We start from the raw sequence: 17,464 nt of genomic DNA on the forward strand, positions 1-17,464 counted from the left end.
AGTGAGAGGCTTCTTCATTTCCTCTCCTTTGTGCTCTGGAATATGGATGTCTGCCTCATCAAAGTGTCGGAGCTGTCAGGCCCTCATTATCGTTAATGGATTCCATCTGTTGCACAGGTCCTCTCTCCACCAACTGCCACCAAACAAAGGAGTGGACCTACTCAGCATGTCAGCACTGCATGCACAACACAGCTTTCCATATCGGTCGTCATTTATCAAGTCAAGGGTGGTGATATGCAGGGCTCTATTGAACTCCCTGACAATTAACTGGGGAGGGACGATAATATGTTTAAGGGCTGCTCCAGTTCACAATTTCAATTAGGCCAAGAAACAGAAGGCAAAGGCAGCGGCAGAGATCACTGTGATTTTTGATAGAGAATTTTCTATTTTATCTAATTTCAGCACCGTGTAATTACAGGGGACTGAGGTGTCAGTTTTGCACACTAATAACACAAATATTAAAATCGCCACACTTGGGTCACGCTTTGATTTTCATGACCCTATAATCAAGATTTCTTTTACAGTCATGTCAGACAAGGTCAAATCAAGCCATTTGTTACTTGTCAGATGGAGAGAAATGTAGAAGCCCCACACCAGGGTAATTGATTGGTTGAAAATGGGTCTTGAGAGGATCCCAAGGGAGTGTGAAAGAGACCGAGGACTATGCAGGATCTTGATGGAGCCCATTTTCACCATATCCTCTCTTGTCAACTTGTGTCTCCTCAGTGCAGCTCATTTATTTTGACAGTGAAGCTATAATCTGATATGTGCTCTGTGTCTAAGACAAAGTGGCATGAGTGCAGATTAACAGTAATTGGTGCTGTCAGTGTAGAAACATTTGCACTGATTCCTGGTGCTCTGGTGAATATTCATCACGGCAGCCAGCCCCACCACCCCCTCGAATTCCTACAATAGAGGCAGCACTGTACCATTCTACTTTTGCTCTTCATTTGTTTCCCAAAAGCTCATTTTGAAGACCCCGCCACTCTCTCACACACACACATTCTAGTGAAGTGCTCAAAGCTTTGATATTGGCCAACTGAGCTCCTGTGATGTTGACTTGGTCCACTTAAATCGTCTCTTTGGTTAAAAAAGCTGGCCCTGAATAAGATTAGACTGTGTTAGTGTAGAAGTGGCCCCCTGTTCACTAACCATTTCTAAAGGACGTAGGCTACATTATTTTCTCATTATTCACTTGTCTACTATTCAGCCTCAACCGTGTTGTTGTAATACTGTGGTTTTAATAGTATCCTCTTTTTGTGTGTGTGTGTGTGTGTGTGTGTGTCTCTCAGCCATGTCCAAGGCAGCAGTGAAGATCTCTGCAGACCTGCTGAGTAACCCACTGTGTGAGCAGGACCAGGCGTTCCTCGAGTCCATGACTGCTCTAGACACAGCCATGAGAAGGATGGACTCCTTCAACCAGGAGAAGGTCAGAGTCATTCTCACAATCTCCCACTTTCACTCTCTTGTGTGCTCTGTCATTCTTTCTTCTGTCTTACTCTATGTTGATTTCTCAGCTCTTCCTGCTATTAGATTTAGTATCTGGGGGAATGTCTGTCTTCAGACATACAAAGGAGTAAACCAAGAGTTTTTTTTTTTTTCTTAAATGCATGTTTTTCAATTTGTCAATATTGCATAGCCTGTGGACTAAAAACCTTCCTTATGTCTTTCCTTCTGCTGTCTTTTGAGAGCATCTGTAGCATCATCCCCTATAAGCTAAAGCTACTGGTTATCAGCTGTGAAGAGCGATGCATTTATGACTCACTGGTGTCTGAAATAACTCATACAATGGAAGGGGCTTCACTTAATACATCCTAACACAAAATTCATAGATGTTATTCCTATCACAGGATATTCTAGATTTGTGTAATGAACAAGTCTATCCCAAAGCCTGAATCAAGACAGCTGAGACTCTTAATCTAAGATATCAGTGACAGACAAAGCTTAAACCTTCTCTAATGAGTTGGAGACTGAGGATGGACATGAATAATCCATCATTTTATTAATTGAAACAAACACTTGGCTCAAGCTAAAGGCCTCTCATTGATAGTTTGATCAATTTTTAAACAGCCAAGGCTACAATGCAACAATTTATTGGCTTATTCATTAACTTCCTTGAGTCGATTTCCAATGAAATTTGTTTCATTTCCACTAATCTCTCAGTGTCTCAGAACCATTCTGACTGTTTACTGCATTGCTTCTTCCTTGGATTGATCATTGAATACATAGTAAATGCTCTCGTTAGAAAAATGTGGGAGTGAGGGGTAAGAAGGTAATATCACAAGTGGAATAATCACCTGAACACATACAACACATACACAAGTAGGGTTGGCAAAGAATACCAGTTTCAGTATGAACCTGTTTATTACAATGGAAAAATGTTGATTTACATGTTGCTGCTGCATACCATTTGCTGTTGTGCAATATGTAGTAATTGTGCCCTCTTTCTTGTGAATTGTGTCATTCCAGATAGCAAACGCCCTTTCTTCCTAATGGCACTTTCTTACTAAACTAATTTTAGTCCAAAGTCTTTGTTGACTCAGCAGATTTGGGAGCGTCAGCACCAACAGTTTGCATAGCTAATCTTGTAGTGTGAGATGGGTTGCGGGCTTTAGTCTCTTGCCTCCCAATCAAGATGCAGACCAGTGCATCTGGATGTCAGCAGTATTTCAAACTTGTTTTATTTCCAGAGATGGACAATAACACACATTTCTGACAGAGACTGGCAATAGCCAATGACAGTTCAGCTTGAGATAAAAAAAACAAAAAAACCAAACAGGAACTGAGCAACATGCTATCTGTGTGCTATCTGTGTGCTATCTCTGTATCTATGTTTGGTATTGTACTATCCTCACAATAACATAAATGCTCCACAACATCTGAGTGTTGCAAGGCTCTGCAATTGAACGCCATCATAGATGATTTGTGTAGCATGTGATGCAACTTTTTATCAAATGTATGATCTCTATCCCTAGCTTGTCTTCACGTTTTCTGCCCATACAACAGACTAAGAATCTGCTAAAGTCCATTGTTTAGTGTGAAATCCTTTATGTTTCCAGTCTGTTACGATGTTGAAAGTCGTAGTGGCAGATGCACTCATGCTTTTACACACTACATACTAATTTGACCAATTACATCATGTAATTAATCAGGCTGTCAAAATAATGGCTAAGGCCCAGACTGACTTTGACTTTCTGTGTTTTTATGTGGGCTAGACAAACAGTTCTCGTTCAGAACTGTAAGCGTTACAATGCACTCCACCTGATCTTTCCCGCTTTGTGAAGATTTCTTCTCCGGCAGTCAGGCTTCTTCAGATTATTTGCCTCGTTCACTTCTGTTTTTGATTAGGATCATTGCCACAGGTAGTTATGATGTGAATCATAGTGGCACTGCATGTGTGCATCCTCAAGGCACTACACTGTGAAGGTTAGGCTTTTGAAGAGGGAAAAAAAATACAGCAACACAGGAGATGATACTAAGCCATATACGATTGACTTTTTTACATCTATGTTTTCTTGACTCATTGCCCTGCTGTTACGTGTTTTGGGCTTTTTTTGTTGTTTAAAAAAATACTCCCTACACTGTTGTGCCACACAATGATTTCAAAATTCTCCTACTCTAGAAATTTTTCACAACTCTGATCTAACAAGGTGAAGAAATTCTATAAAATTTGTAAAAGATTAAAGTTTAGGGTAAGTAAAGCTCCTTGTTTACATTGGAACAATTGCAAATGGTGCACAGTTAATGAGTTGCTCCTGTCCAGTTTCCCCATTAACTTCCATGGTAGAATTGGACTGGAGTAACGCACTAAAAGCGCACCATCTGCATTTGTACAGATGGTGAGAGGGCAATGATGCCGTACATAACTGAACCATGATTCCCACATTATGTTTGGGTATTCTGAAGCGGTGTCCATCCTACAACCTAAACTCCCTTTGAAATGTTTTGAAGCGACCTGATATCCGCTTTTCTAGCATGAAACGTAATTACATCTGTTTTGAAATAAAAAATATTGTAAAGCTGAGCAGCATGAATTGCTGTGTAAATTTTGCCCTAGAGGCAATTTAACACTAGATTTGTAATTTAGGCTTAATGTTATGTCTAGGATTTCCATTATACTTTGATAGAATAGGCTACTTAAATCTCACATTAATTCTCCAAATTATTGCATTTTACATAAAATTGCAAAAAGTGCGGGGTGGGTGAAATCTTATTTCACATTTATTTTAAGCTTTTTAAACAACTATGGCAAACATTTTTTTGTTTTCCTGCATTCCTCCTCAGCTTTAACAGAACAGTCTTTCAGACTGGTTGTGCTCACAGCTCATCAAATTTTACAGGAGCCATTTTGAGTGACTAGACAAAGTAGAATGCGGGTTGGACTGAGCTTGTGGGTTTGTGACCCGGGGTGCGTCTGTTCCAGGACTTGGCTTGGTCGACTGCCCAGGAGAGCACTCCTGCCATTTTGACTGCTCTCAGGATGGAATAACTTCTCCATTCTTCAAATTGTATAGGACATCATTTTCACTTTTTTTCATTTTCACTGTCTTTCAAACTTGGAACTGGAGTAAATTCGTAGGTATCGCCTACCACACTTGACTGGATAAGTAAGGGTGTGAGGCGTTATGATCATCACACGCTCTAAATCCATCTCTGTCTCTCCCCATCACTTTAAGTCCATAGTTTAAGGTAGAGTCTAAAGCATCACAGTCTCACTGTTTACCTCTGAGCCCCCTTCCCCCCCTGGCTAAAATTGTAACCTTCACCTCTGCCAAACCTGGGAGGCCAGGACCTCTCTGGATGGACCCTACTTGAACTTGCACAGCACTCTCAGCAGCCTCATTACTTCAGTCATTTGGTCAGCAACCGTAGATATTTCAATGTGGTATTGTATTTTTACATTGCAGGCGATCTTCAGGTCAGTAGCAAAAGGTGCAGGTTGTCTTTACAGTGAGTAGGAGTGGAGGCATAGGCTGACTCCATAGTGTAATTTTCCTGCTCAGTTCTGTGACTGGGATGTGTTTGACAGTGATTCAGCCAGGCAATTTGGATCCTAGTACAGTTTCTCACTTGTGGAGGACAACACAGTCATCAACTGTGTTGATGTGGTTGTATTTATTTAACACACTTTGATCTAGAGTGGATTCTGACAGCTCTGCCATACTTGATTTTATCTGCACCTCTCTGTCAGTCTTGCCAAATAAATTTCTTGACTCAACACAACGTTCAGTTACAGGTTTGGGCAGGGCTTCATGGCTCTTTTGTAAAGTGGCTAAAAGTGAGCTGAAGGCAAAATAGTGATTGTGGGCACTTTTTGGTCAGTCTGCTATCTGGAATATCACCTCAGGTTTCCTAGGTTCTTAAAGCCCAGCACAGCTCACCAGAACGCTATTCCAACTCTCCCTTCAAGCTGACTGTTGATTCTGACGGCACCAACAACAAACTCCATTGCTCAAGCAAAACAGACACAAAAGCATCCACCCTTTGCTCTTCTTGGTGTTGAGACGAGATGTTCTGCCGCAGGGCCTGCAAGTGAGAGAGCCAGCAGATAAAACGTGCAGCGATAATGAAGGCAGCAGTGGCCCAGGTCTGTGTGTTTATTTCTGGGGCTGAGGAGGGCGCACAGCCCCGCCGGCACACTGCTGCCGAAGCTGAGCCCCAGTGTAGATGGCGGCAGCGCAGTAGAGGATGCTCCGTTTGGAGGGATATTGATTTCCTCTGCGATCTGTGTGTATTTTTGGGAGGCCTGTGTGCCAGGATGGCCTCTGCCCCGTGACTCACTGATGGAGACTGCTGCTTGAGCGCCGGCCTCAGGCTCTGCTGGGCCTCCAAGGAATAGCACTGCCCCCCCTCTCTGTGGGAAGGGGCAGAGGGTAGAGGGCACCAGCATGCTTAAGCAAATCTGCCGCTGTTGTTCTCCCTGCTCGCTGCATGCTCTCACCTTAGAAGCAGCGGCGCAGCTCAAGTCGGGGAGGGGGGATGGTGTGAATATGTAAAACAGAGAAAATGTGAATTCCCATGTACTTATTTGTTATTGGTTCTCTGTTTTCCCTCAAACCACAATCAACCATTTTGTACTTGGAAATCTGCCTGTGTGAAGCAGTGAGTGTTGTTGTATGTTCTCAGAGATGGTCAGGGCATTTACAAAGCACAGCTGCGATCTCGCTTCCTTGTTGTTGTGTGATTGACTATCCTTCCAATAGCGAGTGAACATATGATTAGCGGAGCTGCTCACTGTTCTCATGCAGCTGTCACTTCACGTCTCGCTGCTTTTAATTCTCCTTCAGTGTTCTTAGCGTAGCTCTTCACTCGAGTCGTTTGCCAGGTTAAGTTAGCGTTCTGTCAGACAGAGATGAGACAGAGAAGTCATTTTGAATCTGCAATGTAAATGACACTGGAAACTTTATTAATTGTGCGCCAACTTCTGTCGATGAGACTTTGGTGCCGGGGCTGGAGGCCTCAAGATGAGATGTTCATTTACTTCCATTTAACACCCCCCCACCCCCCACCCCCCACCCCACCTCCCTTCCCTCCCCTGTCGGCTCTGGCAACCAGAAGGAGAATGCAGGAAAATATAAACTGTTATTGTTAAAATGTTTGTTTGCAAAGAACTTTCATCTTGTAAGGCAGCCCACCCTCCACAGGATTTGAAATCAGTGGGGCTTTGCTTTCATGTCCGTCCCCAGACACTTCCATCCTTTTGTATCGCAAGCTCAATGAATATTCAAGGGTTTCTCCTCGGGGCTTGTGTACAATAAAAGAGTCAACGTCATGAAAGTTTCTTTGCAGGGCCCCCCCTCCTCTCACCTCCCCTCCCCTTTTTTTTCTTGAGTGCTCTGTTTGAAATATACACAATTGTTGATTGTTTGTGTGGCGGCATTATCTTGCAGCTAATGAGAGTCGCAGAAGCTATTTTGTTCAACTTAAATCTTGATGTAACTCAATTTGACAATGAATAACAATTCACAATATAATTTACCTTGATTTAAGAGAGGCGCTTATTGTTTATTTTATCTGTTGACAAGTGTTTATTCCATTACAGGTCAACCAGATCCAGAAGACTGTTATTGACCCTCTGAAAAAGTAAGTGTCCATCATTCATTCTATTCATATTGCTTTTTTTTTTTTGTTTTTTTGTTAGCCTAGTGCTATACTTTAAGGGTCAAATAGTTTTTGCCGATAATTCTTACCATTTGTTTTAATCTGCTTGGAGTACCAGATTGGTGGGGTTTTCCACATAGGACCATACAACGAATATCAGAAAGTTCAGAAAAGTATTATTATATTAAAGGCAGTTTAGTAGACTTTTTGTGACTTAATTGTCCTCCTGCGGTAAATCCCACCCATACGGCGCTCCAAGCAGGCTAAGTCTAATGCTACAAAACATTTATATTATTTGACCCAGCTCTGCTCTATACAGTGGGACGGTGGAAATTTCAGCTATAGTAATACAGATTGTAAAACTGAGCTAGGGAGTGAACGGTGCTGCTGTGGTGTGTGTGTCTGGAAGAAAGTTTATTTGATTCTCATTCCTTATACTCGCCCCCATCTGAGCAGGCAGTGAGTGCTATTCCATTCCTGAAGCCTAGCCCTCATCTCCCTCCCTCACTTATTCAAACACACACACACACACACACACACACACACACACTCACTCTCTCACACACATACAGAGACACACACACACACACACAGAAAGCAGAGGTACTCGAGGGAGTGTCCGGACAATCCCACCCGTCTTCCGAAATGCTTGTTAAGGTTCTGCTTCCTCCTCCTGGCTCCTCCCCGGAGGCTGCTTTTTGGATGGGGGTGTGAGTGACAGATTTAACATATACGCTGTGTAAGAGAGCACATGCATCTGTTTCTGTTGCAAGTTTCTGTTGAACTTTCTCCCCCGCAAGCCTATTACTGCCTTTCTTGTTTGTTTTTTTTAAACTAGTCTGTATCTCAGGCCCAAGCTCAGGTCCATAGTTTGGTGGAGTTTCAGACAGTGTGGAGAGATTCCTCTGAAACACATGAATAGGTTGGGCCAGTGTCTGTGTGCGTGTGCTGCTCCCTTTCTTCCTCGTGTGCTCTGGTGGCGGAGCAATGACAGGATGGAATGGTTCTAATTTCCTCTTCCTGGTGGGCGGCAGGCGGACGTGTGGGCAGGCTCTGAATATGGCAAAGGGCCCAGCTTCCTGGGCCCAGGGCCGTGGATTGGTTGAGGAGGAGAACTGTCTCAGGACAGTGCACACACTCACACACACACATAAACTAAGCCCACATTGGACAAACAGATTATTCGGGGGGGGGGGGGGGCACTATCTTAACAGGATGGTATTTTAGGCTATAAAGTTAGGCATTCACATGATTCTGAAATAGAGCAGGGGAAGTAAGTACATAAACGACTTTTGAAGCCAAGCTAAACTGACCTCTTCATTTACTTTTTGCTTCCTTAAAAACACACTGCACTATTACAGTTTATCAAAGTGTGTTCTATAGAAAACTGAGCCACGAAAACCACTATACTTTAAAGCTTCCATTAAGATTCCATTAGTCCATCACTAATGAATATTTCCTATTGTTCACTTGGTCTCAAAATACTCTATTGGTGATCTTGTTTCATCATAAAGAGAATTAGAGAAGTGTTGAAAAGGGGACTGTTAATGTTAATGGAGGACCTTGAATGGGCTGTGTGTGGGTGTGTGTGTATATGTATGCGTGTTTGCTATTTAGTATTTTGGCATCCAGCCTTAGCACACTGGATAGTGTGGTAAAGCGTACAGTAAACAAACAAAAAGACGCCCCCCCCCCCCCCCCCCCCCCCCCTTTCCCTCTTTTTCTCTCTCTGCCTCTCGCTCTCTCACTCCCCCTCTCTGTCTGTCTCTCTCTCTCCTCTGGCTCTCCCTCTCTGTGTCTCTCTTTCGCTTCCCCTCTCGGTCTCTGTCCCTCTCTCTCTCTCTCTCTCACCCCCTCCCTCTCTCTCGGTCCCAGCCGTAAATTTCATCCACTCAGCGGGGTCACTGAATGACATCACTGTGTTTATGTGAAGGGAGGGGGAGTGCGTGGGCATTGAGGCATTTGTGTTATCTGGGCCTCCTAACCTAACCCTTTCTGCTCCGTTGCTCTTCGGGGTGAGACAGAAGCCAGGCCTGTTTTGAGACCTCTGCCCCGGGTTGAGCTATGGCTGGGCAAGCCACCTTCACCCCTCTGAGTCACAGGAAGACACAGTCCCTCGAGTGGGTTGTGAGGCCTGGAGGCGGTGGGACTTTTGGCCTCAGCAGTGGGGCTAATGCAAATATTTTTTTTTTTTTTCAATGATTGAAATGTGTCTTGTTTTATTTCTTTGTATATTTTTTTTAATCCACGTAACATTTTTAGTACTGAAACTGTTTGCTGTGAAGTTGTTGTCAGGCTTTTTTCCAAGCTTATCTGATGTATCGGTATCGAGGTTGCGTGAGTCCTCTCGCTTTCGATCAACAGAGACAAAGCACAAGGCAAGTTGCGGCAGATCAAACCCTCCTTTTACTGAGACAAAGAAGTTCTGCCAGCATGTACGTCACACACACAATTTCACATGGCCCTCCGCTATCAAACCATTTGCACAACAGACGGCAATCATTTTGCATTCACAGCACTTGGCGAAACTTTTGTCACGTGACGTAACCTTGTCTGACACAGTAGGTCTTCATCTGAGACAAGGACACAGTGGAGGCGGTAATTTCCATATAAACAATGCCTTTGCCCATATTTTTAGTGGTTTGCTATGTCTTTTTTTGCAGTAGTGAGTTATGTGATGGTGATAGTCAAGTGGGGCAGCCAGCCTCCCAGACTGAGGGTGTCTAGACCAGACTGGGGCTTGGCTGACGGGTCAGACCGGCCCGTCTGTGGATTGGCAGCTGCTCATAAACACGCTCTCTCGTCCAGATGCTATTTCTATCCTGCCTCTTCACCACACCCTGACCTGTCACATGGACAGTGGTGTGCCCTTGGCCCCCGTGCAGCCCTCAGCCAGCGTAAGGCCTCGGCCAGAAGAGACAGACCACAAATACAGACCTCGCCGGCTGACCGGTAGTTGTCCAGCCACGGCCAGGGACCTCGAGGGAAATGTCCAGTGCCTAGCCAGTTTTAGACCAAAACTATCATTACACAGTATGTATAGTGACCTTCAACCGGGGCCGCTGTTGTGCATTCTCTTGTGCGAGCCAATGACAGAGCTGAGTCACTGTGACTTCCAGCGATCTGGAAACCTGAGAGTCGTGAATGTAGTGCCGAGACATCAACATCCTCCCGGAGACTTCCAGAAAAGCCTTGTAAGAACACGAACAGGACTGAGATGGGTTAACAAGCAATTGAGTTCTTGACATGCTCTTCGTCTCCTCTCAGGGCCAGGAAAGCAGTAGTCCTTAAATATCTTCTCCACTGTGCTGAAACCCTCATGTAAGAGGGTGGTTGCTGACAATGATATCTCACTCTGCTGTAACAAACTAGAGCGAGAGCGACGGCCCATCATGGTGCCTCATGAGGAAATTGCGATGCGGTGTTAGGTGAAGTGCACTGGGGAGAATGCGATCAGCCTTTGTGTCATTTGAAATCTGGTGTGCTGTGCGTTGTCATCAGCCAATAGAATCGTGTTGGAGTGCAGTCATGCCTAGAGGGCAGTTACATAATCCCTTGGCACTTCAAGTATGTGTACACTGGAGCAGGAGGCAGATAGTAGACTTGAGGATCGGCATCCACCCCTGCCGTAAACTGGGCCAAAGTGGTATTTTATAAATAGCGGTAGAGCGTGGGCCGTGGGGCTGGGCTGGGCTCCGTGATGTCACTGAAATGATACAAGACCACTCCTTGCTCAACTTCCTGTCGGAAACAATCCCTGCTTGTCTGAGACTGAGCCTCAGTTCGCGTCACTTGCTACCCGCCTCCCCCACCCTCTGGTTAGGCGCACAAGCAGACAGAGCTGGAGTAATCTAGGATTTCACAACCAATCCACAGGTCCTCGGTGATTCCCTCACCTGCTACACAGAGCAGGGCAAGGGTTGGCATGGAGAGGAAAGTAAACCATGAAGCCCACACACTGAGTGGCTAATACCGCTAAGGGCAGAGGCAGACGTGATAAACTATCGTAGTAGTGTGCCTACACACTAAATGAGTCATTCAAAAAAGCTATATCTCATTCTTCATTACCATTGTTTTTATTGCTGACTCACATGTAGCAGACACCTGTGTGAGTGATCTTGTGGCCTCCTTTTAAACAGAGCATTGTAACTGCTCTGTGTTTAGATGTTAGAAATTCAGTCAGGGCTAAATCGGTTTCCTGATGCTTCACTGAGTTGGTGTGCTTGGCTGGGAATTTGTTGGTGACTACAGGGGTTTGAATTCCAGCTCATGCTGTTGTCGTATTTCGCCTCCACACTCACATGTCTTATATTATTTGTGTATTATTTTCTTTGGAAACTAATAAAAGGGTGGACCACCACTTTAAAGAAAAAAGTTAGGCTTGTAATTCTTTGCACCACATATTAATTGCAGCCACATGATATCATATTGTAAATTTTGTTATTCAATTTCCCATTTGGCAGATTATTCAGCTGTATGTTAAAATTTATTTTAGTTTGAAAATCTTCTCATGAGGTTGAATATTGTCGTAGTCTGTACTGTATACAGTATTGCTGTTTCCCATTAAAAACAGCCATAAAACCAGTGCAACAAGTCCCAGGATGAAGCTCAGACTCCTGTTGCTAAGTTACAGATGAGTGTTTTCCTATTTTTAGTGCCGAAGACTAGGATTCTCGTTGAAAGAATATATTTTCATTTGGAATATGATAATTGTCACCAAATGAATTGTTTTATGGCATTTTGAACTACAGTAATTAGATAATAGATTAGAAGGAGCTTAACGTAGTGCTGTCCTCTGGGGTTTGAGAGTGCCTCTACAATAAGATGTTGAGGATAGGGATTTTATTAATTGATAATGACTTTTATTAAGATAGGACTCTATAGAAAGCATGTCTGCAAATTTCATAGAGCAAGGAAAACTTGTTTTTGAATTTCATTAACCTTGCTTTCTTGTAGAAAATTCTTTAGTTGAAGTACTGCGGGTTGTGTTTGTGTTTCTTTGTGTTCGCGTGCATGCATGCATTTGTGTGTTGTTTTCTGTGTTTTATGTGTCCCATGGGTTGTGTCAGAGATCCAGAGATGTCAGTTGTCTTTGTGTTGGTCTGTCCCAGGTACAGCGGCGTCTTCCCCAGCCTCAACATGGCAGTGAAACGGCGGGAGCAGGCGCTGCAGGACTACAAACGGTTGCAATCCAAGGTGGAGAAGTACGAAGAGAAAGAAAAGACGGGACCCATTATGGTCAAACTGCATCAGGTACTGTATGCCATTCTATATTTTATCCTTTTAAAGCTAGTGTTTAAAGTGTGCGTTGGTGCACGTGTCGGTCCACTCTAACGCTCCCTCTATCTGCAGAGGAGCAGAGTTCATTCCCTCTTACAAGTTGCACATATTTTGAATAGAGCGCAATAAGTGAACAAGACACAAATGCTGACTGGATATGAACAAAAATAGTTGAGCACATGCATACTGTACATGTGCGCTCCTTCACCCACGCAAGCTACCAGGCTCTCAAGTATTGCCTTTTCAAAAAGGCACTGCTGCACATCTACAGGCACGTAATTGAGAATTGTAGACACACACACACGTATACACACACTGTGAGGCCACTACAGAAGCACACACATTCACAGATAGCGCTGCAGTATTGCCTATGCTATTGCTTCTAACACATCCTCACATGGCAAGCCACCCACACACACTGAGAAAAGCACTGTCAGGGGAACAAAGCCTTGAAGAGGCCCCTACATCCCTGCCCTTTGAATCCCTCTGCACTTAAAGAAATGATCCTGACAAAACACAAGCATGCCATTTCAACTGGCATGCTAAAAAAAACAAAAACTTACCAAGGTGAAGAGAACCCTACCGTAATGCAGTAGATAAACAATATGTTGTATTTTCACTGTAGCCCCCCTCCCTCCCCTCCCCTTAATAAATATTCTCACCCTCTCACACGTATTCATTGTGCATTCCATAACTCCAAGCCTACAGTAGACTACCCACTAATACATTCACACACAGATCAGTGGTGTTGGAGTCCACTCACAGCCAAGTCTGCCCACATTACCCACTCCTCCTCACTGTGGTCGTGATTACAGCCTTCTCTGTTGTTTTTTTTTCCCACTGCCTCTCCGTGGGAATTAGGCAAATATCTTTTTATGAACAATAAAAAAAAAAGGACACTAATGATGGTTTTCGTGCTGAAATGTTTGTAACTAACTTGTTTCTTTTCGTAGGTATTCAGTGGAACCTTTTTAATATAAATTCTGAACTGTAAAATGTACCGTAGTTAGTGAAATTAGGGGATGTTGTGTAAAGTTAGAACTGATATTGAACGCTGGTGACCTGTGCTTTTTTCCTCCTCCCCCTCACCTCATCCACCCCCCAGGCCAGAGAGGAGCTGAGACCAGTCAGGGAAGACTTCGAGGCCAAGAACAAGCAGCTGCTGGACGAGATGCCCAAGTTCTACCACAGCCGCATCGACTACTTCCAGCCCAGCTTTGAGGCACTCATCCGGGCGCAGGTTAGCGATTCCCCTGGAGACGCGCACACACGCACGCACACACCCACCCCACAGTGTGTCGTTACGCCTTCTGACCATTGGTTAAACAGTGGATAAAGTGTCTGAAGGAAGGGAGTGTATAATCCTGGCCGTCTGTCTCCCTCCACGCAGTCCTAATGTGATTAACCCCCAGTGACAGCCCACACTACTGTGTTTAGCCCAGGAAGGCCTCATCTGTCTGGCTCCACCGCAGCCCGGCAAGCCTTCCTCGAACCTGGAGCTCCTGGCACACTTAAAGCAGCTGGGCGTCTGAGGTAGCGCCACCATGGCCCCCTCCCCCTTCCCAGACCAGCCCAGCCATGTAATTTCCTCTTTGGGACAGTCACTGGCACACTCCTAATTAGTAAACCACATTATCCTAGACCTAATGACAATTATGGAGTTGTCTGATGTATTTTGTATGCAAGACTAGAACACAGTTAAAACTGAACGATTGACTATAACTACTATAAAGTGCCCGCTGAATCCACAAATGCTGAATCTTCTCTCTGATCTTAAATCAACTTTTTACCCTCTAGATAATCTCTGGCGTTTTTCTTGTTTCTTTAGTTGTCACACTTAAGCTATTTTTATCTTGTCCACCTCATCTTCATTCATGTAGCTCACACAAATGCATGAGCAATGTACGCATGTGCATACACACACACGCACACACACACAGAGCCACACGTGGGTGGTCAGTGGGACCAGTGGACCTCATCCCCAGCCCTACTGCATGTGCTCTGTTTAGCTCTCCACTCCCTTCTCTCCAAGAGTTGCTGCTCGTCTCCCAGAGGCAGCAGAAACAGCACAATGGCTGCCTTTGTTGTCAGCCTCCAGCTTCACTACCATGAGTCCCATCCAGCGACTGTCAGTGGGACACACTGCACTAGCCTGACCTGTCCACCTGTACAGATGTTGATGAATTGAGACATTGTCTTGATACAAGTGCTTTTTCTCGCAGTTTATGTATTCTCTGTTGCATGTGTGCATTTTGAAAAGCACTTTTTTAAAATGATTGTCCTTTTGCGAATACATTTTTTTTTTTTGTCCGTCTCCTGAAGCAATTGTCAAGAAAGATTGAACGACTGGACAGAACGCTACTTTAATTCTTTATTATTTTTGTAGGCGAAGAGGTCGAAGGAGTCACAGTGTAGCCCCATTGTGTATACATATCGCGCAATCAGGAGTATGTAAAAATGACCTGACAGAGGTCATGTAAATAAAACGTCCGGTTTATCCAAAAGGTTCCTTTTTATACAGTAGGTGGTCACAGTCCTGTCGGACTGGGTTTATTCCTCGTGGTGACTGGACTAATTGTAATAGCAGAGTCTCTTTGCTGAAGGGGGCATCCAGACACTGATCTGGTGTACATTATCATCACTGGTCACATGGACATTTCCGATGGCCCTTTCAACAAGCCACTTTTGAAATAAAAAATATCCGCTTTACCCCCACAAACAGCAGTAACCCAATACTTATGGCCCACTCATGTGGTTTAGGTGGCAAATTTTGGTATAAACATACAAAAGGCCTTCAGACTAAGCTAGTTTTGAGACTGACTTTTTTCCTTCTAGCCAACATAATGTAAAAATCTACTAGTGGCACAATGAGTGAGAGTAACTCTATACAATATGCATGATTTCTTTTATTTTTTTTATTTCCAAGTTGACCTAGCCATTACTCTGTCATGACCCTTAGCTCATCAATAAGTATTTCTTCCATTGGCATCTTGGCTTGTCTTACTGTTTCAGCCTACAGTAGAACACGCATGCAATTGCAAATAAGCCAATGATGCCCCCTTAAGAGCACGGTACCGTATGCATCGCTGCATGAATAAATATTGAGATGTGTGTGGGTTTCAAGGGGTTGTATTTCCCAGTACTTTCATTCTCTGCCCACTCTTCTGGAGTCTTGTAATGTGATTAAAGTCTATTAATCATCAAAGCAACTCTCTAGGGAGCCTGACTCATGAACTAAGGGGAAGAAGCAGGGGTGGGATGTGTCAAGAAAGCTTTCAGTGAACACTCTCTATCTCTTGTTCAGATTGGGAGAGAAAAGGCAGGGTCACTACCCACTGAAGTGCTGGGTTTTGGGGCTTTGTTTGAGTTGTTTGATATCTCTGGGCTCCCTCTTCTGCTCTTGAATCACTTCTCATTAGCAGGGTTGAAGGGGTATGAGACCAGCAGCCTCAGATTGGTGTAAGTAAAAGTGAGGTTAGATAGTGCGGTTGGAGCGGAGTTTGGATATGAATTTAGTGTGCTGTTTTTTTCTAAGACCCTGAGAAGCATGTAAGAAAAGTCTGCCCTCTCTGTGAATCGACGCTGTCCTGTCTTTAACTCCTAGATTTTTTTTTTTTTCCTCTCAGGTGGTGTACTTCACCGAAATGCACAAGATCTTCAGCGAGTTAACAGACCAGATCGACCAGGCGGGGTTGACTGACGAGCAGAGGGAGAGAGAGAACGAGGCCAAGCTCAGCGAGTTGCGTGCTCTGTCCATTGTCGCCGATGACTGAGGGAGGAAAGCCGAAAAAAGGGAAGGGCTCTACGACACTCTTTCCTCCTTTCACGCCTCACTGAATGGATTGCACTCTTTCAGGCTCCTCCGTACAGTTCAAACGGACAGCAATGGCCTTAACCTGATAATCAGTTTGTTTCCTTGCACTCCCATCAACCCTAACCCTCTCCCACTATACTCCCATGGAGCACTGCTCTCCTCTCTCCGATGTTTTCATTCTGTCTTTACAAAGACTCAGTAACTCAAAGCAATTGAAATGCCACATTTACTAAGCCATCAGCCAAGTGCTACATCATAAGCCAATATGTCTATTTTTTTTTTTTTTTTTTCAATAAAGGAATGAAACTGTTCTTTTCAGAACTAATTAACACGGTTATACTTTTTGGTTTCAAACCTGTCTATACGCATTTGTTTCCAAAGTAGGAAATGAGCAAGGAAATGTTTTTGTTAATCACATGTGCTATGTTAACAGCAAAGCAATCTGTGAAAAGTTGGATTATCAATAACACAAGTTTGACATTACAAACACTACAGTGTGTCGCAGCAGACTGAATGATAAATATTGTACTGCCCGGGTTATGGGCGAGAAACATTTTATTTATTTGTTTTAATTGGCTTTCGGGGGTTATCGCTAAGTAAGCTCTGTGCCATGTCGGATGAGGGCTTCTTTATCGAGGTATACAGGATGAACTTCGTAACATTACTTGGACACAACGTCCTGACTGTGGATACAACATGAAAACTCACCTGTGAGAAGTGTGTGAGTGCCTGTGCAGCTGTGTTGAAAGGTCTGCAAATTAAGAGTCTGAGGAGAGGAACAAGTCACTATTGCCGAGGCCGAATCATGTCCAAAATCAAGGCTGCCACTCCCTCTAGTGGCACATACTGATCATGTCGCCACAGCTGCCTTTTATTCACACTGTTCATCCTTTGTTCTATTGTTTGTTGTTACAGTTCCTCTGATAGGGAAGAACCTTTTATACATTGTTAACACTCTTCAGAAAATCTTGTCTGCATACCCTACATGCCATATCAAATGAAGCTAGAGAGGCCATTTTTTGGTTTTCCTTGCTTTCGGACCAAATCATACTGTCATTCCACTCCTTTGTTTCCACCTTGTATCAGGTATTGCCTCAGTATGATGAACATGTTACGGTTAATGTGGCAAGATAGTAAATGCACACACTGACTAGTCCCATACAATGTCAGTGGACTTCTGAAATGTCATACCAAGAAGTTGTCTATTTATTCTTGACAAAACTGTTTTGATGATTATAAAACGATTGAAGGAAATGCCCTGTTGAAATG

General features: G+C 43.9%; 1 protein-coding gene across 1 annotated transcript in view; it reads left to right on the forward strand.

Moving 5' to 3' along the window:
- The window catches only part of bin3 (bridging integrator 3), a 28,941-nt gene extending 12,466 nt beyond the window's left edge, over window positions 1-16,475 (forward strand). The window contains exons 5-9 of the mRNA XM_071924095.2: window positions 1,293-1,429; window positions 7,043-7,083; window positions 12,213-12,354; window positions 13,487-13,621; window positions 16,008-16,475. Of these exons, the coding sequence (XP_071780196.1) occupies window positions 1,293-1,429; window positions 7,043-7,083; window positions 12,213-12,354; window positions 13,487-13,621; window positions 16,008-16,154 (602 nt within the window). The 3' untranslated portion in view covers window positions 16,155-16,475. The remainder of the gene's footprint in view (window positions 1-1,292; window positions 1,430-7,042; window positions 7,084-12,212; window positions 12,355-13,486; window positions 13,622-16,007) is intronic.
- The last annotated feature ends 989 nt before the right edge of the window (window positions 16,476-17,464 follow it).

The sequence above is a fragment of the Centroberyx gerrardi genome, chromosome 8, assembly GCF_048128805.1.
Source record: "Centroberyx gerrardi isolate f3 chromosome 8, fCenGer3.hap1.cur.20231027, whole genome shotgun sequence".
NCBI lineage: Eukaryota > Metazoa > Chordata > Actinopteri > Beryciformes > Berycidae > Centroberyx > Centroberyx gerrardi.